Below are 22,074 nucleotides of genomic sequence, written 5' to 3'. Positions count from 1 at the left end.
CACTTAGCCGTGTTGCCATATGTGGCAGATTGCACATCAAGTGATGCGGCAGCTTGATAAACTGTTTTCATAGTATCTTTATGTTTCAAACTCAAGCAAGTGAAACAATCACATATGCTTACTCAGTGGGGAAGCAAGCTGTTTCATTGATGCAGAGATTTCAGATGTGGAGTTGTACAAAGTTAACATTAACCAACATCCTTTTATTCAGCATAAAAGCTTCTGACAGGATCCTGTGAAAACTTTAAACCTGCGGCCTTTACATCAGATTTGTGGAGTCAGTAGAGCCTCCAGAATAATTAATATTATATAATAAACTCAAATTTGAAGTTATTTTTGTAGATTATTCCTCCATTTAGACTTCTCTTTCTTCTAATCTTTTTACTTTGATGATGAGCTTTTGATTCAGCTAAGCAGTGTGTACCCTGAGGGCTGATATATTGATCAGGTTCTGATGCACCATGCTCTTTTATTAGCTCTAATTGGGCTTGCATGTGATTGTCTGCTGGACTTTGTTCTCAACATAGTGTACATGCCACAATACCATTACAGGAGTGAAATACTCAATTAAGTAAGTGGGAAGAAGATCTGGATCTAAAACATTTGACAAATGAATATGCCTCCTTTAAAAGCTTACAGTAACTGTTCTCCTTTTGATATCACTCCATCATGTATCAATCAATCAATCAATCTTTATTAGTCATTGCACACTTTCATATACAACGGAATTTGTATGAGTTAATGGCACACTTAATAGCTTAATGAAGCCTATTCTGAGTATCTGTGTCAGAAACAACCATAGAGACAACTTGGACTTTTGTTTTTCAGTTGCTGTGCCCAACAAGAAAGGTAAGCTTGTATATGTCCGGTCTCAGTAGACAGGTACCATTATGCTTACTGTGTGTTTGGGCTTTACTCTTGTTAGAGAATGGCCCCTTCATGTGACCTCAAACTGTACTGTATTCTTCTACTATCAGTGTTGTCTTCTGTTAGCAGGTTACATGCCTTCGCTGCTGAGCTGATATCATTCTGTGTGTTTTTTCCATTGCACATTATAAGTATGGTTGCATGGCCTTAACCATAAAAATGTGTTGTGGTGTTGAAATGACACACGTCGACTTAATGTGTGTTTCATATCTGCCGGGTTTAACCCTCTGAATCCCAATGACTTTCTGGGTGTTTATTGCTCCTGTGATATTTTTACTTACTGTGGGCTACTTTTTTGATACAATATTCAGTCAAGTACGATTAGGAAAACAGCAAAACCCTGGTTATTGGTAGAGATAAAAAAAGTTAAATGCCATGAATCATTGTGCCCTGATGGTCCACCTGGTTGAGTAGGCGCTCCATGTACCAGGGCCAGAGTGCTTGTTGCAGCAGCTGGGGTTCAATTCCAGCTCAACTGCTCGATGTTACGCCTCTCTCTGTTCTGCCCTTACTTGTCTCTCCTCTACTATTTCTGTCAAATAAAGGCAATAGGGGCAAATAAATGCCATTTAAAAAATGCCATAAATTATTAAAAAATATGAAAGTTGAATTTTTTGATTATTTATTTTCCAAAAATAGAATAAACATGTATTGTGCATAGGCAATACCAATACTATGGAAAAATACTGGCACTATATACGAAGAGATTTTACTACTTACATGTTTACAACCTCCATGAACCAGATGCTTTTTACACTACTCTCTGAACATCAAGTGTATAAAGGTATTTCACCGGATTTTCCAACGTCTTGCTGATTCTTTTCTCCTTTGTATGTAATCTTTCAGCCATGCAGTATTTATTTTATTGGTTAAGTATGTTTTATTTTCCTCTAAATCTCTCTAATTTGTGTCTATACTGGTCCGTCTGCTCTGTGTAAACACAGTTCAGCCAAAGTGTTTCCTGAATTTTTGTCATGTGACTGTTGCTCACAACTGAGTCAATTGGTGCTGGTCAGTTGCACCAAGGAGTGCAGAATATTTGGTTTTCACTGAATTTGGTTTGGGCAGATGATTCATTTTTTGGCAAATTTTTAAGTTATTTAGAATAAAGTGACTTGGATGTAGTTGTTCTGACTGACAAAACTGCACGCCACACGATTCGTTTATTCAAGGACCATCTGAAACTTCTTTCAGATGGTCTTTGTGTTTTTACATTTTCTGGCTCTGACAAATGATGGAATATTGGTGACTTATTTTAAAACAGAAAATACACCTTTCATACCTGCCAGCTGGTTTTGGAGTTCAGAGGATCAGGAATCTTAAGAGAAGATGTAAATGAAACCAAACTTAGGATTAAACCATAACAGTAAAACTGATTTGACAGGAGCATCACATGTTACTTAGAAGAAAATTTAAAGTATCAAATGTTGATGTGTAAAAATGGGTGGCCTGTGTCATGAATCCTTTTCAGAAACTGCTGTCAGGATTGTGCTTTAGCTGTTTTCTCATTAAAATATGCAGTCCTAATTATGACGTAAGAGACTGCTGCTTTTTGCTAGAAAGCAACGCACACTGTCACGACTGCGCAGTGGAAAAACATGTGCATTAGGGTGTGTGTTTGTGTATCAGAGAGATAAGATACAGACAGTACTGAGATGAGAAAAGCGAGACAGCGCACTGCAACACTGTGTGTGATTCTGCATCTGCTCCAGTTTGCTTTGCTAGCGATCCTTTTTTCCCATGTGTGTTCCGCTAAATCACAGAGAACATATATGCACATATTGTAGACACTCACAGATATCCAAACAGACTCAGCTGTGTATGTGTATGCCGTATTTAGAATGATACAACATAGCGGCGGATGAAGTGGTCTCTCTAAATCTAACAAATCGTAACATCCATTAAACAGAATTAGCATCGCAAATGACCAGATTTGTATGAACAGAAAGAAATGAAAATAGACCAGCTTAAACGACAGTGTGCACGTAAACCTGTCACTGTTCTTGATTTACTTTGGAACCATACATGCCAAAATGATGAATGGATTCATTAATTAGCTCACACTCTTTCCCTCACATTAAAACATATTTGCCAGTGTAATAGGGGAGAAAAAAAACTCACAGGCTTTGAAATGTCCTTTTTTTATATTAAAAATGCTGTTTGCTGAAACTGCTTTGCCTTGTTCGGTGTGGTGTTGATAAATTAGGGTGTTTATGTATTATTTTCTAAAAATCTATGTTGACAGGGGACTTCTGAACCCTGGATAAATGCTGCTCCCTGTCTGTGAGGGTTGTGTACTGCACTGATGCTTACCTTGAAGTGACGCCTGTTCTTTTGTCTTCCTTTTCAGTCCGAGAAAAGCGGAAGAGCCTTTACATCAATCATGTAAGTACCCAAGTAGCATAAAACACATGTTTATTTGATAATGAAACTGTGAAACAATTTGCTTAGTTTTCTGGTTGTGTTATGCATTTGTTACTGTGCAGATAGTAATTTTAATATCTTGTATTTTTTTTGCAAGTTTACACACATTTCGGAGAACAAGGTAAAGTCCTCAGAATGGCCCTTTAACCTTTGATCATTGTCCCTTCCTTTTTAAACTCCACAGATTCCACTTAGTGTTTCAAAACCTAAGAAACAAAGTAGATGTAGTTTCATTTTTAGATTTAGCACATATGTAATTGAAGCAATTTTATTACATTATGGTGCAGTTCATCTTTGTGAATCCCTCAGGCCCAAGAGAAGGAACTGAGGAAATGTTGCAATGTGCCTTTTTTTAAACAAACTATTACGATTGTCCGATTCCTGTGAGGCAGAGCTGTGTTAGATACAGTCCCACTCTTAAATGAGAAAACGATTGCCTGTCTAAATAGTAAAGTAGCACTGGATGAGTGTGCACCAGGAGAAAATGATTTGCAACCAATTGAGCTGATGAAAAGAAAGTTCATGAATGGAAGTTTGATACCCCTCGAAAGATGCACTCCACCATAAATGCCATTCCCACATGCAACCATGTCAGGCGATGACAGAGGATAGACAGAATTAGTTTGTGGGTTTACAGGTGCCCTACTTTCTATAGCTGGTAGTAGGCCTTTGACTGATCCAAGTATGACACAAATAGAGACTGACCCGCATGTATATGTCTGTTTATTTGTATGTATCTATACATGAACTCCAGCATCATCCAGGCCCAGTGAGAAGGAAGTACAGCTCATGTTCCACCATATTCCTTGATGACAGCACTGTCAGTCAGCCCAACCTCAAATACACCATCAAATGGTATGTGCCAAATTTGACATTACACCTTGTGTAACATTTAATCTAGTATTAAAGAAGTGGTTTGGCTTTTTGCCCCTTTCTGCAAATTTTTGTTTGAAATGTTTTTCCTGTCTCTTTTTTTGTCTTTACAGTGTAGCCCTCGCAATATACTACCACATAAAGAACAGGTACGTATCAAAGAATCTATAGCAGACAAAGATAAACCTGGACAGAAACTGTCCCTTTTGGCCCAGAAAGTTGAAGGGTATTTTACCTTCTCTAATACAGTTTCTGCCAGTGTAAATTGAAACTCTGTGCTGAGGTTCTTTCTAGGGTTGCCACTGACACAAGATTGTTCCAGTTGATTCTTACTTTGTTTATCCAAGCCATTACTCAAGTAATCATCATATGTTTATGATTCTGCTAAATATATATTTTTGGGGGGTCCCAGAAAATTTTATAAGATAAATGTTATAAGTAGACTAACATTGTTATCACTGTGCTACATTACAGAGAAATACAAAAGAATAAGCCTGAAAAATATTACAGGTGCAAGCATGAAGCCAACAACAGCAGCAAAACTTCCATTGGCCCTAGTTCTTTCTACATTGCATTTTTGTGAATTAAACTTCACTCACAAAGAAAAGCAGGCTGCCTCATATAGAATTAACATATTATGCTAATGATCAGATCTCATGAATACATACCTCTCTATGAAGTTGCAATTTGTAACAAGTCTATCCAGGACAAGTTGGAACTTACGACAGAAAAAAAAACAGATTTTAAATTAGAGAATAAAGATGTTCTTGCCTGAGGTCTAGTGTTGTGTGGTTTATATTCACTGTTACTGGTAGGAATCTCATGCTGTTTGCACTGCAAATAAATGCCCATAAATGATTTATCAAACAGGCATATTTGAAATGGACTTATGCCATCTGTTTTTTTTCCCTCTCTGATACTTTTCCTGTCTTCCTTTCATTCCAGAGATGTCGACGGAAGAATGTTGTTAGACATTTTCGATGAGAAACTGCATCCACTCTCAGTAAGGCCTCAGCTGAGGATAAATTTTCATTACGGGAAAGCTATAGAGCTGTCAGGATTCATCAGCCAGACAAACCACACATGATGATGAACAGCAAATAAGCTCACATGCATCAAATAGTGTAGAAATCTGTTCTGTAATCTCAGCAGCCATCTGGTTCATTCAGACGTATTTTCAGTTGAATATATTTACTTGACACACACAGTTTCATTCTGGAAATGTATGCAACCAGTTTACTTGGTGCTGATCATCCTAAACTTACAAAGCACACCCTTCCGAAATAAGACATATATCTAAGAAGTTTCACCTAGCAGTTTATGTTTCCATTTTTGAAAACAATCATATCAAATGGGCTGCTTTTCCATCGTGTTTGATTCCGCCTATTCTTATCTGGTGTTCCTTGTAGAAGTCTGAGGTTCCTGCTGATTATGACAAGCATGATCCTGAGCAGAAGCAGATCTACCGCTTTGTCAGGACGCTGTTTAGCGCTGCACAGCTCACTGCTGAGTGTGCCATCGTCACTTTGGTAAGTCTGTGTGTTTGTGTATGTGTGTGTATTGCAGTGCTGACACTAGGAGGGAGTGTTGCTTCCTGGGTCTCTTAGTTTTTTTGCGTTCTCTGCTGTCATGTGCTGCCGTCTTACCCCTGCCTTCCTTAGATTGTGCTCTCTTTATTTTTGGACTTCAGTTCCTCTTCTTGAATCTTATAAAACGTTCAGCATATCCCTCTGGCAAATGTGCCCAAAAAAATGTTGGAAAGTGAACTAATTTTCACAAGAGAGACCAGAAAATTGGAAGATAACAGAAGATCTGTGGCAATATTAGTTTGATCTGTGCAGTTTTCTTTCAGAATGACTTTGGTGTGAAGTACGTCTGTGCCTGTAGCGAGTATCTACTTAGTATATAATTGATGCTTTACTGTGCATTAGGTCTTCTCTCCATGACTAATGACATCTTGTGTTGCTCACCTGTGCATCTCATGCCTCTCTCTGTCCTCCACTGACTAAGTCTCTGTAGCATATTACATGCACTTTTTCCCGTCTTTAAGCTTTAAATTTAAATGTAATTACACAAATACTAAATTAGGATTTATATAAAATATGGCATTATGTTGTCAAGTTTTAATCTTTTATGGAGTTTAGCATTAGGGTCTGTTTTAGAATACACTAATTTCATGAAGAAGAATATTTATATCCACTCATAAGTGAATAAGGGATAGAGTTGATATATTTCTCTACTTATCTATATTTTACTAAATTGTATTAGCCATGCTCATTTGGTAATGAACTCCCTCTGTCCCCACTCATCTGCCCAGAAACATTTCTTACCACACGTTGTCACTCTGCCTGACACGTGCGTCCCTGGAGTCCAGGAAAGTGCTTGGTTATTATATACTCGTGGCCTAGTATTAAGTTGCTCTACTTCCTGACAGATGCACAAATGCGTCAACTGCATGTGTTCAGATGGATGTGCCCTGTTGTCCAGAAAATTGTTGGAAAGCAGTTACATTGAAATACTTTGTCAGTCTTAGTGTCTGCATTATTTTATCTTGTCTTACCAGACATTACATTAACCCTTTGACGCCTATTGTCATGTCACACATGATTAATTAAAAGACCGTTGAAGCATTGAAGATCTGCTAATTCAATTTTATAAAGTTTTTTTTTTTTTAAGAGTGTAATTTGATTATTTTGAAGATGGCATTCATCTGGCTGACAAGGGCCAGAAGACGCATGTCACTGAGGGAAAAAAGGAGAGGAGAAGGGAACAAAAACAAAAAAAAAAAGTGACTAATTAATTCAAAAGATTTGTTTAATTTACAGATAACACTAAACATGTCCATAAATAAACTATTAAACGCAGCAACTGAGGTGAATTTATTCAATTTAAGTGTTTTTGTAACAAATTCCAGTCATTAGCAGCAGCAGACTGGAATGACAACAAGTTGAAGAGCAGGAAATAGTCTCTGTGTACTAGCAATATGAGTCTGAATGATCTCAGCAGAAAACAAATCATAAAGGTCCAACGAGATCAACATCAAGAAAGGTGTTTTACTAAGTAGGTGGTTAAAAAGGAAAAGAAAGACTGGTTGTTTGTCAGACGTGTGTGTGTGACATGAGCCTGGGAGTCACAAAATGTAATAATTTGGGTCATTCTGGTTGAACAGGGCTACTGTCGCCAAACTCTGCCTCTACATCCCGTGCTGTGCTTGTTTGTATAGTGAGCGTGCCAGCATGTGGTCTGGCTCTTATTTCATGCAGGCTTTCTTCAGTGCCTGCTGCCTGCTGCCAGATCTGAGCCACAGCAGAGATAAGCTAGCATCGCCTGCAGGCACAAAGCCCAACCCAGCATGACATCACCAATTAGCCACCTGAGCTGTTCGAGTGCACAAGTCCAACCCAGATGCAAAATGGGATGAAGGAATATTTTCGTTTCCTTTTCACAACCTCACATCCTTCTCTTTGCCTCTCCACTGTCAACCCCAGGCTGCCATTGTAAATATGAATTTGTTGTTAATAGCTTGCATGGTAAAATAAAAGTTCAATTCCTAAAAAATAAAAATTGTCCAAACAATAAGCTAAACTTATTTGTTAAGTAGATGGTAATAGACCTCTAACAGATGACCATTAACTGTCTACTAGTATTCTGTTCAGGTCTTGAGGGCACATTACACTGACAGCTCTGCCACTGAGCACATTCAGACAGAATTAAAATAAGTGGAATGCACAGTATATTCCAGTCTGCCATAAAAAATACAGCATCTCTGCAGAGTCACACTTGTCATCTGACAGATGACACATTTCGAAGTTTTCAGCGACTCTAACTTTTCTGAATTCAGTTGAGTCTGCAATAAATATTATTTATGGAAAATGAAAAATCCCCAGTGAGCCAAGAAAGCCATGGGAACCAATAACACCATGCCTATTTCAGAAAGTTTGCCGTCGTTCCTAAAGTACAGCAATTATCATAAATGCAAAAGCCGAAATCGGCAGCAACATAATGAAATATTTATTGAAATTACAGAAATAAAAGCACCATAACTGTTTATACTGAAAACTAATGTAAAATTCTAATTAAAATACATACAAGAAAGCTAAAACTAAATACGGCAAATTTGTGCTTGTGCACTTTTAACAAAAAGTGCCTGTTAAATACTTCAGAGAAGGAGTGTTTTGGGGTATGTGAAATACACTGTAAGTTCCTTGAGCAAAATTTTTAGTTTTCTCAATGCAGCAAGTCACTGCAGCTCCAGTGCTTGAAGCTATGAAATCAAATAGAATACTTTCTGTCTCAGATTGTAACAAAATGATTAGTGGATCTGAAGAGTCATCTTTTGTACAAATATTCCAGCTTGTAAGGATCAGGTGCCTGCGGCTTCTGTTCGCTGTGTGATGTTTAGACTGTGGGAATTCTGGCTACTGAGAGACAGAGAGAAATGGAAAGAGAGACAAAGGGGTTCGATTGGCATGGATATTTTATGAGGGAGCTCCGGGGAAGCTGGATTTCATCAGCCTCTGACATCTTGGAGGAGGAGTAGGCAGCAGACTGAGAAACAATAAAGCAGCAAAGTAACTCTTCAAATGAATGAAGGCAGTGAGAGCAGAAGGTAATTAAGCACAGAAGAAGTATGAGGAAACAATTGGTGTGATTGTTATTGTGTCATTTGCTTTTGTGTGTTGTGCTGAAATTAGAATTTTGCATCAACTAAAAACACCAGAGTTTCCCTGTTTAGTAATAACAGGTGTTAACACATGAGGGGTGACGTAAAAACAGAGGGTAGCAGTTTAGTGATTTGACCCTTTACACCCAGTGTGATTGACATTTATAATGAGCGTCATAAGTCATGAGCTAGTTTGTCAATCTCTCGTTTCATTGTAAGATCTACTTTTTATTTTTTCTCATTCTGTGTTGGAGCTATGGGGGGAAAAAAGACACACTTTCTCAATTTCTCAATTATGTTTATTTGTTCAAAGAAGATAACAAGAGAATGTTCTTCTAATGCACTTATTTGTGACACATTTCTTCATCTCAGGTGTATCTGGAGAGGCTCCTGACCTACGCTGAGATTGATATTTGCCCAGCCAACTGGAAGCGTATCGTGTTGGGAGCCATTCTCCTTGCTTCTAAGGTCTGGGACGACCAGGCGGTGTGGAACGTCGACTACTGCCAAATTCTCAAGGATATCACTGTGGAGGACATGTGAGTCACTGGAAACAAACCTAAAAAGTTCTTCGACAAAAACAAAATGAAATGCACTCACAAATGCAACTTGCACACAAAAGGGCAGTTATGTGTTATTTTCAAAGCAGAAGATATGTGATTTCTATGCTGTAAATGTAATTTTACTCACAGTTAGTCGTGCTTAGCCTTCATGGCCAACTTTTTATAACCTAGCTTTTTATTTTCATTGCATATTCTAAAGAGAAACTGAAAACACCATAAATTGGCTACAGCTGATGTATTAACTTTACTGTTGGCTGGTTAAGTTCATGTGTAAGACTCAATAATTCTCTGGGTGGATAAAGCTGTTAACACACAATAAAAAACACAGAGCTCTTTTATCCAATAATATTACTATAAGGCCTTAGAAAACATCTCATCAGGTGGACAGACTTTTAAAAATAGCCAGAATACCGCAGCTCAGCAGGTGAATAGTTGCAAATTGGATGATGCTCAAAGAAATATATTATCAGCTGATGATGAACAAATGGAAATGAGCTGTAATTTCTCCTTTTCCTTTTCTGTGGAAGCTGCGTTCTGCCCCACAGGACAGCTATAATCTTATGTCTGAGAAAAGTCTGGACTGGTTCCACCACAACAGCTTCTCTCAAAAGCAAAAAGCAAACCAGTGTCCTTGAGTGGGAGGTGCAGAATCACATGACTGAGTATAACATATGATGGTTTCAATATGTATCAGTAGCATAGGAGAACATACTGTGACATATTTTCTTAGACTGTTAAATGTTCATTTAGAGAGAAGGAGCAGTTGGGAGCAGGGACCGTGGGTTTTGCATACAAACAAACCTGCAAGGTGTCTGTTGAATGACACACCATCTGTAGCGCCAGAACTGAAATGTAGTTTTTCTGCCTGATGGCCTTCACTCAGAGACACATAGCTTTTACACATGGTTTGATCATGTTACATTTCTGGAACTCAGCTGCTTTAAAGCAAGGACAGACAATGAATTTCACTATCGATTAATCTGCAGATTATTGTCTCGAATAATTGATTTTGTCTGCAAAATGATAGATATTTCTGAATAAAGAAAGCAAAAACGTCCAGGACTGCTATAACCTTTGATAACAACAAAGACAGAAAGCTAAATATTTACCAGCCAGGCTAAGTAAAGTTAGGCTAGTTAACATTTAACAGTCGGCACCCCCCAGCTAGTTACAGATGCATCTCTGGAGTAATATAAACAAAGCACTGGCAGTGTCTTTTAGAAGCGGTAGGCCAGTGTTAAATTTTTGTGTGGGTATGCTAGGATCCATGCAATGTAAATTTTGTCATCTACCCAAGTTTGTAACAGTACACACAGAACCTTCACCCAAAATGTGTCTCCACTACACTATAAGGGCAGTAGTGTGTGTGTGTAACATGTAGATACAACTTACTGCATGTACACTACCAGTCAAAAGTTTGGACACACCTTCTCATTCAGTGGTTTTTATTTGATTGTTTTATACACTGTAGATTAATACTGAAGACATCAAAACTGTAAAATAATACAAATGGAATTATGTTGTAAACAAAAAAGTGTTAATCTTCTGTAGTAATTGAATGAGAAACTTTTGACTAGTGTATATGGAACAAAATCCTCCAAACGAACTAGAAAAGTACTATAATAACAACAATTATGTCTCCGAGGTGTCCACATAGGATGAATATAATAGTGGCTTGAGTTTGAGGATTAAATTGTTTTCGATATAGGTCACATTGAAGATGGGTTGTGCCAAAATCACAGGAGACAAGTGTCACCATATAGCAGCCTTGTTGAGTCAATATGCCCCGCACTGACATGCAATGCATGCACCAGAAGGACAGCAGTAGAATGCTAAATAGTTGTTTTTTATTTCAGATCTTTAAACTAAATGGGACACAGCAATGCAGCATGTTGTAAAGACCAGAGCTTCTGCCGTCACAGTAGAGGCTTGAACTGAGAAGTGATATTGTGTGGAGGTCGATACGTCACGTCTTAACAGACAGATTGTTATTAACACGTCCTCTTTGCTACTGTATCTGCCATCAGCCCATTTAGTGGCCAACAGTCAGAGTGTGACTAGGCTCAGAATAGCCAGTGTTTGTGGGGTCAGCGTGTGTTCAAGAAGCGTTGAGAGTCACATGCATGGTGGTCTGGACATGCTCAGGGTGACCTCTGCACATTTTATTACACTGCGCTGTTGTGGAGCTTGGTTTGGCTTCTAAAGACTTCAGCCAGGGAACGGCATCAAAGGTATCATGATGCAGACTCTAATGAGGTACTGACTACCCTGTATTAGTGATGAAGATGTTAGAGATAAAGATGAGCGCATATCAAAGCTTTTATCAATTACTCTTGCATCACTTCGCTCAGAATAAATAGTAATAATCCACGTGCTATCGTGTCATCATCCCATAAAACAACACTGCTTTATCAGTTTCTAACAAGCTGACAATGACAAATGCACAATTTTTCATTTAAGAGCTCACACTTAGGCAAAGAAGACCTCTGAAACAATATGAAATTAATTTTTCAGGGTTCGGCTTTAGAGTTAATTAACAATTCAATTTGACACTGCTGTGTGTCATACTTGACCTCCCTGCTGGACAGAGAGGAAGCATCTTGAGCATGAAGGACACACCACTCTGCCCTATATACCACATCCATCTCAAATCCACAGGAATCTTGGCTGGCTTATCCTGAGGAGGAACACGATGCTGCAGACGTGTTGCCTCTGCTGCCGCCTCTGACCCCTGCTGTTTTCACACTCCTCTGCACTGGTTGCTGTCTATTCTTGTCCCTGGGCTCAGATTCACAGAGCGATGTCTGTAGTCCACCTGTTTAGGACTCTCCCCAGTCAGTGGAGCTCAGCACGTGCTTCTGCCGTGCTCCCATATGGCAATTTACCGGACAGTGACTCAGTATTTGAACATATCCCTGCTCTGGAAAAATAGCCTGCTGAATTCCCCTTCCCGCCTAGTGACCGTAAAATAACAGCAGGGATGTCTGGGAAGAATGTGGAGGAGCAGCGAAACACAAGCAGTAGCTGAATGAGTGCCACGGCAAGATAAAAAAGAAGCAGCATTATTAGGAAGAGTTTGGCTACCCTGGGATCTAAATTTAGCTCATCTGTTGCTGCATGCCTGTAAATGTGCGTGGGCGAGGAACAAAGGCTGGGAAGAAGCGATGGAGAGTTACAATGTAAAATGAATCGGTCATGACTGAAGAGAAACAGATGAAAGCAGCAGTCACCATGCTGCAGAAGGGATCACAGAGCTGTCGAGCATGAGGCAGTGCGTGACAATAGCATTTTCAGGATGTGGGATTAATATTCTTTCTTACACATAATGCTCAGAGCTCCCTGCTTAGATAGCATTCCCTTTCATTATGAGGAAAGGCTTATGTGCGGTGGGTGTACTGGGGATTTACTCAGCGCATGTGTATTGGTTCGTTATATAGCTGGATTTGCTAGGAGGAAGGTCTCCTGTGGACGAACGCTTCCTCTCTAGTCTCTTTGTCTCCTCTTACTCTATGCAGGATGTCTTTGTAGACAAAGAATTTCAATCGTCTACTAACTAACTTTATTGCGATCTCAACTAGGTCTTATTTCTAATCAGATCTGATGTTTCCAGCTTATCAAAGACTCATATCTCTCTTCTGTCTGTGTTAAAGGAATGAGCTGGAGCGTCAGTTCCTGGAGCTGCTGCAGTTCAATATCAACGTGCCGTCCAGCGTCTACGCCAAGTATTACTTTGACCTGCGCTCTCTGGCCGAAGCCAACAACCTCAGCTTCCCCCTGGAACCTCTCAGCAGGGACAAAGCCCAGAAACTAGAGGTGAGGAGTGAAAACAAACATCGATTTTGAATTCAGGTCATGCAAAAAAATATCTGAGGGAAAAAATCCTAACATTTTGATCACATCTGAAGCCGACTTATTGCGGCCTCAGGATGTGAAATACAATGCACTGAGGCCATCTGGGTAATAAGTATTTTGAAGATCCTGTGCTCAACACACATGCACAAAATAGACTGTAGCTCCTCTGCCGGGTGAAGGACGATTTGGAGCCGTGTTGCTGTGTAATTAGCTTCTCTGCCTCAACATCTGTCTCATCCTTCTTGCCCTGCAGCCTCACTTTAGTTAGTGTTTGAAATATCACCGCTGTCCTTGTCTAATTTGTTTTCTGCCCATAAGATCTGCTTCACCAAAACTTTTTCACAGCAGACAATTTGACATTTTGCAGCAGGAAAAGCACAGCTGTGATTAAACACATTCATAATGTTTGTAATCCATTTAGTTTTAAAGCTTTAAAAAGAGATAAAAGTGAGGATGGTCTGTCTCCAATTAACAAGTGGAATTATTTATTTACTTATTTAGTGTTTGTTGGTACAACTATTTCCCACATTTATGCTAATAATGAATAAACAAAAACATCTGGGTTATCTCAAAATAGCCAAAGATTGCTGAGAACGAGTCTGGCTGGACCTCTATTAAATATCCCAGAAAACTAAAAGAATACAGAAGCCAGTAGTCATATAAGACGGGACAAAATTAGAATAAACAGATGAGTGATTTTCAGACAAAATGCTGAGACTTTAAAGCTTGTTATCTAACTTTTATATGACCGTACACTTGTCAACTCAGGAAGCTTTCTTTTTTGGAAATATTTCCTGTGTTTAATTGCTATTTCTTTGCTGTTGAGATATATGGTATGTCAGCCTTGTGACAGAAAATGACACTTCAGACTTCATACCATTGCTGCTCACTTGTCTCTATCTGTACTGAGCAGAGCTTAGATAAATGGCCCCAAACATGCTTGTTGTGTAAACACAGTCTATCACAGCATTGTAGAGTAATGACTACACAAAGAGGTGAGACTGCGCCTAAAAGCAAGAACAGAATCTGCTCTCTAATTTGTGATGAGTGCTGAATCTCCTCCACTGCGTGACCCAACAACTGAAATTTCATTTTGGGGAAGATGACAAAGACACAGGGTGCCAAATCTAGTGGCCAAAGAAACGGTGCTGTAACCAGGCACTCTCATGCCAGTGCACCATTGTTGAGGTTAGATGTGCCAATTTTTGTTCCTCAACCAACTCAGGATGTTACAATCTTGACAGTGCAGGGTTACTGTCAGGGTCACAGGCTCTTGTCATCTTATTTTAGTCGTAGCCACAGACCCACCTCATATCACCAGCAATAATCCATCTCATGAAGGTTGGATCATCCAAACTGCTGCTGATTGAAACTAAATTTGATGGTTTCTTCTCTAATTTGCAATCCTTGGAGCGGAGGTCAAAAAATGTGTGTAGCAAACATCCCACAGTTGACATTGTGGTGTCACACAGTCTCTGAACAGTAACTGCTCATACATCCTGTGTGTTGCTGACTGTGAAAGCCTCAATGCATGCACAATACAGTGGTCCCTCATCTATTGCAGGGGTTACGTTCCAGACCCACCCTGCGATAGGTGAAAATCCACAAAGTAGTGACCATGTATTTATTTTATTATTCATATATATTTTGAGGCTTTAGAAACCCTCCCCACACTCTTATAAACATTTCCTATGCTCTTTCTACACTCGTAAACTTACGTAATTAATGGTAAGCATCTTCCTCTGGCGCTTGGGTTCGGTGCCAGAAACCTTAGAAGGCGCAGAACGTTTGATCGACATCATAGAGCTTGAAATAAATACGTTTTTTAATGAAAATTTCACAACAACAAAACACCGCTGAGCAACACTATGCTCACTGATAATACGTTGATGTGAAATGGACATGGTGAGATGCTGAACGCTGCTACACACAGGAGACAGAAGAGACTGATGCTACGGTCGCTGAGCCAATCAGCGCTGTACGCTACGCATTTTATTTCAATTTAATATTCTTTTAATATGTCTTAATTACTCTTTTTAATATATTTTTTACATTGTTTTAATTTTTTAGGCTAGAAAATGCTTAATTTAGCTGCAAAAATTATTAAAATAATTAATATATAAAAATACCTATTTACACCAAAATTCCGCGATATAGCGAAAAATCCGCGATATAAAATTAGATATAAACAATTTCAAAATCTGCAATACAGTGAGACCACAAAAAGTGAACCGTGATATGACAAGGGACAACTGTACAACACCATATACTCATTTCTTGTACACACAGACACACACACACACACACACAGCCAAAGGTCTCATTCAGTCATTTTTTACTAAAATTACGGCGAGTCCTGCTAATCTCCATTTCATCTGTGCTTTGTTTCAACTTTCAGGCAATCTCTCGGTTGTGTGACGACAAGTACAAGGACTTGAAAAAACTAGCCAAGAAGCGGTCGGTGAGCGCAGACAACCTGACGGTGGTGCGGTGGTGCCCTGCCATCATTTCCTAACACTGGTCACCTGCAGAGGAATAGATAGACCTGTGAGCTTATTTCTGCCTGGCAAACAGGCAAACCAGGTGGGCAGCAGTCCTGTGGGTCAGTGGGTCTGTCTGGAATATACACACATACAAACACACACTTTCACACAATCGAGCACTTTTGCAAGTGTGATTGCACCCTGTCTGGTTGTTGTACATAAAAGAAGTCCCACTGGCTGCCTGCACTGAACCAAACGGAGCTGAGCTGAACCAAACTGAAGTGTGTGAGTGACAGTTGTCGGAATGAAGACCTTAACTGCAGAGGAAAAGCAGCCGATTGGAAATGCAGAAATTGAGAGACTGTGAAGTTGGAAAATAAAAATAGGAACAAGCTTAAAGAAGAAAACACAAGACATAGCGGCAGCAACAGCATTCCATGATTCCCTCCGAGGCTCAACTGAATTGAACACTTGATTGAGGGAGACTGTCTACATTCCTTTAATTTTAATCTTCTGGTTCACTCAGTTCCTTAGCTGAAGCATGAGATGATCTTTTGACAGGTTATAGGCACATGGTAAATTTTAAATGCTCAATTCTTCAATTTGTTTTGTTGGTGTTTGTCTGTTCTTTTGCATTCCCATCCAGCTGAACCCACTGTTTGCAGATTCAAACAAAGGAAAGACATGTACATTCCATTGTTAACTTGAGGGTGCAGCTGATACATTTATTCGTATTACATATCATCATCAAAAAAAAAAAAGAATCCACTGAGTTTCATTTAAATTGTGGCCAATTAACTGAGGTTCTCATGCAGAGAACCGACAATTTGAAAGCATGTCTGTTTTTAGCTCGAAGGCACTTTGACAGGAAATGGGAATTCAAAATCTAAAACTTACAGCTGCAGAATAATATCTCTTACAGCCAGGCCATCAGCCAGCACTCACATAAAGCAATATTCATGCACCGCTTTGTTGTTGCGATTAATAATGATGAAGCGTGCATACTTGGGAGAGGACTGACTGGAAGACAAATACGAGACATACTGTAGAGCTTGTGTTGTACTTTATTCACTGCCATTGTCCTGACCTGTGGTGCCTGTAATAAGCTAGTTTAACACTTCTCCCCTTTCTACTGGAGGAACAGAACAAATAACGCTCAAGTATTTTTTTCTTTAACATTTTATATGGTTCTTCCAGCTTCTAAAGAAACAGCACAAATAGAAATATTGACATTTAAAAGCCACTTAACGCATGATTCCTCGGAGCTGTTTTTGTTGGTCTGGAGAGGACTCAAATGAATGAAAAAGCATTAAGTGATGATGGAAACACTGCTTACAAAATGATAGATTGTATAAATTTTGCTAAGTTGTCTTTGTACAGTGTAAATACAGTGCCATTGTGCAAAATCTGTAGGTCATATTGTAAAGAAGAAAAAAAAACAAAAACAGAATGATGTTAGAATATTTATATTGGATCAGTTTTTACTGTACATGATGGGGGCGGTAAATATGTCTGATTCTGTGTTCCTATGACAAATCAAGTAAAGAGAATGGTGAAGTATTAAGATTTAAATGGGAGACACCACTTAAGGTTTGTCTGTTTTCTTGTCAACGTTTTCGCACTGCAGAAAAGGCCAATTTTTTACGTTACATAATGTAAATGATATATAGATACTGCAAGACAATTCAGGCTCATTTTTTGATTTTTTTGTATCCCCACTTTATGGAAACATTGCCAGATTTCTATGTTTTTCATTTGAGTGATGACTCATGTTACTTATGGAGCTCTGAAACCAACAAAATGTGGTAAAACGTGATCAGGTGAGTCAAAAAATATGACTAAATACATCAATAAATATTACTATTTCATTCAAGGCTTTCTAGTTTTCCATTTAGCTTCAATTAGTTGATGAATTCATTTTTCAGTTCTCAGCATTTTCCTGCTTTTTTGGTCTTCATAAACAAACGTATCTATTCCATGAATTTCATATGGGCTCTTGGCTGCTCAGTCTTGTTACTCCAGCGAGACACCTTGACATATGTGAAGTGTCTCCAGCTGCACAGAGGATTGTGGGCCAGAATGGCCAGAAAAGCATACTGACTTGCATACTACAATATTAAACTGGGTGTAGTAGGACTTCCTGTTTTTTAGCGTACTGCACTTGACATGCAGTGTACTGGGATGTGCTTAATCTTTTTGTGGAAAGCTGTATTGTAGAGTAGTATGGATTCTGGAACACACAGTGTATATGATGGTGGACTTAGCCTCGGGGTCTGAAAAGTAAAAGCGACATGGAAGTGACTTGTATTTTTTCAAAAGGCCAGCAGGGGGCGACTCTTCCGGTTGCAATACAACTTCTGATTGCATAGAAGTCTATGACAAATGACCCTACTTCTCACATGATCTATTACCTCGGTGGTGAACATTTTTCGAATGAGTTAATGGTCTCAATCACTAGTTCTAAGTCTCCTTTAACACAAAATCATGTTCATTTTGTATATTATGGTCCCATCTAGAGCGAAATAGACAATAAAGCAGGGTGTGTTTTATGGTGTGGCTACATTGTGATTAATACGTCACTGCTGTATCGATGTGTATAGAGTCCGTAAATTCTGTGGAAGATTCACCACTCGCTTGTTACATCCAGGTTTCAAAAGACCAAGTCAGCAGTGGTCAAATTCCAGACTCCAGGCTTCAAAATTGTAGTCCACAAACTAACGTAACTACATTTCCATAACTTCATTTTGTGCACATTTTGAAGTATTGCATTAAAGAGTTAATGTGCATAGTGGGAGGTGTGAATACCTTTTCTGAACAGGTTCTGACATTTAACTTTCAGCTATTTCTGTTTCTTCCATTGTCTTGGTCTCCAGAAAGTATGAAACTTGGTCAATACCAGCTGTTCTGAAAGGACAATTACAACTTTCCCAGTTGACAACAATGCCTAAAGACTTTTCTCCATGTTTTTGTTGTAGATAGCAATGGTTTTATTTGTTTCTTCTTCCTATTCTAGGTTTTTTAACAGTTGGTGAGCAACTTTTTGTTTCTACTGTTGCAGCCATGCCTAATGTAGCCTATAGTAGCATCCTCTGATGACACAAAGCAGCCTAGTTTGCTAGTTATTTGCTCCAAAGCAGCTCATGGAAACAAGACTAATTTGTATTTTTTTCTTCTTCTATTTTTGTCACGTTTCAGAAGTTAACTTCTAATTGACTTGACAGTTATATGAAAACAGATTTTATATACAGTTTATGAGTAGCACAGTCATTTCAATTTGATTGTTTTACCACAAATCATCTGATGGATTAATCAAAAGATTAACATATTTTGCCAAATGATGGGAAAAGTATGAAGTTTTGTATTTCTTTTTACTAAACCAACAATATTATTGACTGATGTATTCAGTTATATCATCTGATAAGTTTTCATGCCATTTTGTCAGTTTCAGAGCGTCATAGTTTCTTGTATTTACTGGATAAAAGCAAAGCTGTCAAACAGTATTCTTCATCAACAGTCACTTTCTCATTTGCTTTTTTTTCTTGACCTTTCTTAAAGCAAAAATAGGAAATATACAGGGATATAGCAGAGGGTAAACCTGCAAATTAGTTGAGTTTATTTGGTTTACATTGTTTTGGTTTTATGAGGATATGGGTTGAATAAAGTAAAAGTAATGCTTTTAATATATTAATTTGATAATAGTGGTTGTTTGCCTTATGACCAACTGGACATTCCTACTCCACTATATCACTGAATAGACAGATAAAATACATGTATGCTGAAAAATATCATGCCATAACCTGGAAATGACTGGGGTTTTTTTGTTTGTTTTTATTTTTTAATGCATTTTTCTCCATAGAATTTTTTTTAAAAAGTCAGAAAAAGGTCGAATTTCAAATGTGACATCAGTGTACTAGCCTTTAGCTTGTTTTGTGCATTTCATGAGCAACTTCCATGACTGTGATTCAAGTTGTTTGTCATGCCACTAGAGAATCAGTCGGTCAGTCAGGTCGGTCAGATGTCCAACCCTGACTGCAGGTGTAAGAAGGGACAGAACTGTACCAAAGTCATGGAGAAATGAAGGACGAGCATGTTGGACGTGTTGCGCTGACCCAGCCCACTTGCACATGAAGTATATGAAAAGGTCTTGGAAGGGGAGGTGTTGTTCTGCATGGTGCTTTGAATGAGTGGAAAATACGTGTCTTTAGGGGAAGTAAAGTTACTGGAGTTGCTGTTGTGAGTTCGAACCATTAGAGATATTCAAAGATTGTATATCCTATTTATTGTATGTGTGTGTGCATACAGCCCAGTCGCGTGTGTCCTACACCCAGAAATCGGCGTTGATGCTGTGGTCAGCTGTGGAGACTCCAGAGGTGGAAAATGTACAACTCCGACAGCAAAGACCTTGGGCCTGTGGCGTCCTGTCGGCTGGTTACTAGGTGTGTGTCATAGCCTTGTGCACTGAACTCTACCTCTGCATAGAGTTTTACTTTTTTCTTGATTTTTCCTCCTCTCTATAAGGACAGTTTTTTGATTTGACAAATTCAGCTTTGATCATGACGATTTTCCGTGCTAACGTCAGTCAACTGCTGTAGCCGTGACCTTTTCTTTGTTTTTCATCGATGGATGTTTTCAACAAGTTGTACTGTATTCTGTTGTTACTGTCAGTGAATTTTTTTCCTTTCCAGTGAGTCGGTCTTTTGTTCCTGTTCTCAGTTTGCCAAACTCTTTTTCTCTGTATGTTTTCAACTATGATTTAAAGAACTGCTCCCATTTCTCTTCTGAAGCAATGTTTAGAAAAAAAAACCTGTGCAAGAATTAAAGTTTAAAAACTTGCAATAAACACAATGTGTCTTTTCTTATGTTGCGAAAGCTACATTCAGACTGTAGGTGAAGATTGAAAATCTGATAAACTTTCCCATTTACAGGTGACAGAAGGAAGTTTTTCATTGCATTGTGAACACATGAAATCTAATCTTTAAAGTTCTAATGCTGGTCTTGCCTGAACTGAGTCTTGCTGGAGAGTGTTATGAGAGAGGTGAGAGTACATCTGTACAATATCACTTAGATGTTAAATGATTCAAACTTGTATTACCTTATAGAAATTACATAACTTCTAAGTTAAACTGTTGGGTATTTGCTCTTATGTGTAATTATAAACCAACCATCTAGATTTACTATTTTAAAAATACAGGCACAGTAGAACAGTAGAAACTATAAAAGACAATATACCTTCAAGTATGAAGATTTACATTTTTGATTTTATCAGTGTTTATGTTTACCTTTACTTTTGATGACAGACTTAATCCTCTATAGTATGGAAGATCCCAGATTACTAGAGAGATGTTTTGCCAGATGTTCTTCTTTCACCTGCGTTTTGCTGGAGTTGTTGGGTTGCTTTGTCTTTCAAACACCCCAAAGTTGATGTGCTGGATTGAAGTCAGATGACATTCTTGGCCAGGCCATAGTTTTCACTTCTTCAAAAACTCTAGTATGATTTTGGCAATGTGAACAGCCACACAAAAAATAATCTGTGTTGAGCAATAAATCAGAGCAGAGCACCGAGGCCTGCAGTGTGGATGTATCCTCAAAGATAAGGGCAACACACTGAGACCACAACTCATCATTCATGGTGTTATCACAAGTACTTTCCACTTGGTAGGACAATATTTCAATACGTACTGTATTGTACAACTGATGTGACTCAGGGTCTCTTCTCCCAGAAAGACCCATTTAAATGGCTTAGAGCGAGTGGTAATACAGAGATTACACTCTGCCATGTTGTCACTGAGGGACACATTTAATCCTCTGTATTAGCCTCCATTTGCATTTCAATCGCTGCTCTTGTAATTGCTATCCAAGTCAGTTCAATCCAATGAAGAGGTGCTGTGAGCTTTAGTGAAAGCAACTGTCTAACATCTGGAGTGAAGCATCAAACATCAGCACTGAAATGTATACAGTCCACACACTCACCAACGAAACCCATCTCTTTGGCTGATAAACACATAGAGATTACACCTCTTTGTTCTGCTGGCAGGTTATTTACTTTCTGACAAATTAGGGACGTCCAACGTCATTCTTCACCAATCTGGTCCTGAGTCAGTCAGAGGATTCATCAGCATACACCCACCTTGGATTAAGAAACCTTTTTCACAGCAGATATTTTGATTTGTCACAGCAGGAAAAGCAGAGGTGGAATTAGTAACGTTAAAGTGTTGTACTAAAGCTTGTTGATAAACCTGTATGCACATCAGCAGGGCCTTTGCTCAGTGGAATGTAGAATTTATTCATG

At 38.7% G+C, this 22,074-nt stretch overlaps 1 protein-coding gene across 4 annotated transcripts in view; it reads left to right on the top strand.

Moving 5' to 3' along the window:
• Positions 1-17,653, top strand: part of ccny (cyclin Y) — a 43,821-nt gene extending 26,168 nt beyond the window's left edge. Inside the window, exons 3-12 of one of the 4 annotated variants that reach the window (XM_023262649.3) lie at positions 829-849; positions 3,278-3,312; positions 3,449-3,472; positions 4,106-4,206; positions 4,338-4,373; positions 5,170-5,227; positions 5,634-5,753; positions 9,260-9,426; positions 13,101-13,263; positions 15,701-17,653. In XM_023262649.3, the coding sequence (XP_023118417.1) occupies positions 829-849; positions 3,278-3,312; positions 3,449-3,472; positions 4,106-4,206; positions 4,338-4,373; positions 5,170-5,227; positions 5,634-5,753; positions 9,260-9,426; positions 13,101-13,263; positions 15,701-15,817 (842 nt within the window). In that variant the 3' untranslated portion in view covers positions 15,818-17,653. The remainder of the gene's footprint in view (positions 1-828; positions 850-3,277; positions 3,313-3,448; positions 3,473-4,105; positions 4,207-4,337; positions 4,374-5,169; positions 5,228-5,633; positions 5,754-9,259; positions 9,427-13,100; positions 13,264-15,700) is intronic. The other 3 variants (XM_023262650.3, XM_035944644.2, XM_023262652.3) reach the window with 3 other exon arrangements.
• The last annotated feature ends 4,421 nt before the right edge of the window (positions 17,654-22,074 follow it).

Source organism: Amphiprion ocellaris, chromosome 22 (assembly GCF_022539595.1).
Source record: "Amphiprion ocellaris isolate individual 3 ecotype Okinawa chromosome 22, ASM2253959v1, whole genome shotgun sequence".
In the NCBI taxonomy this organism is placed as follows: Eukaryota; Metazoa; Chordata; class Actinopteri; family Pomacentridae; genus Amphiprion; species Amphiprion ocellaris.
This window is presented reverse-complemented; position numbering and strand designations above follow the sequence as displayed.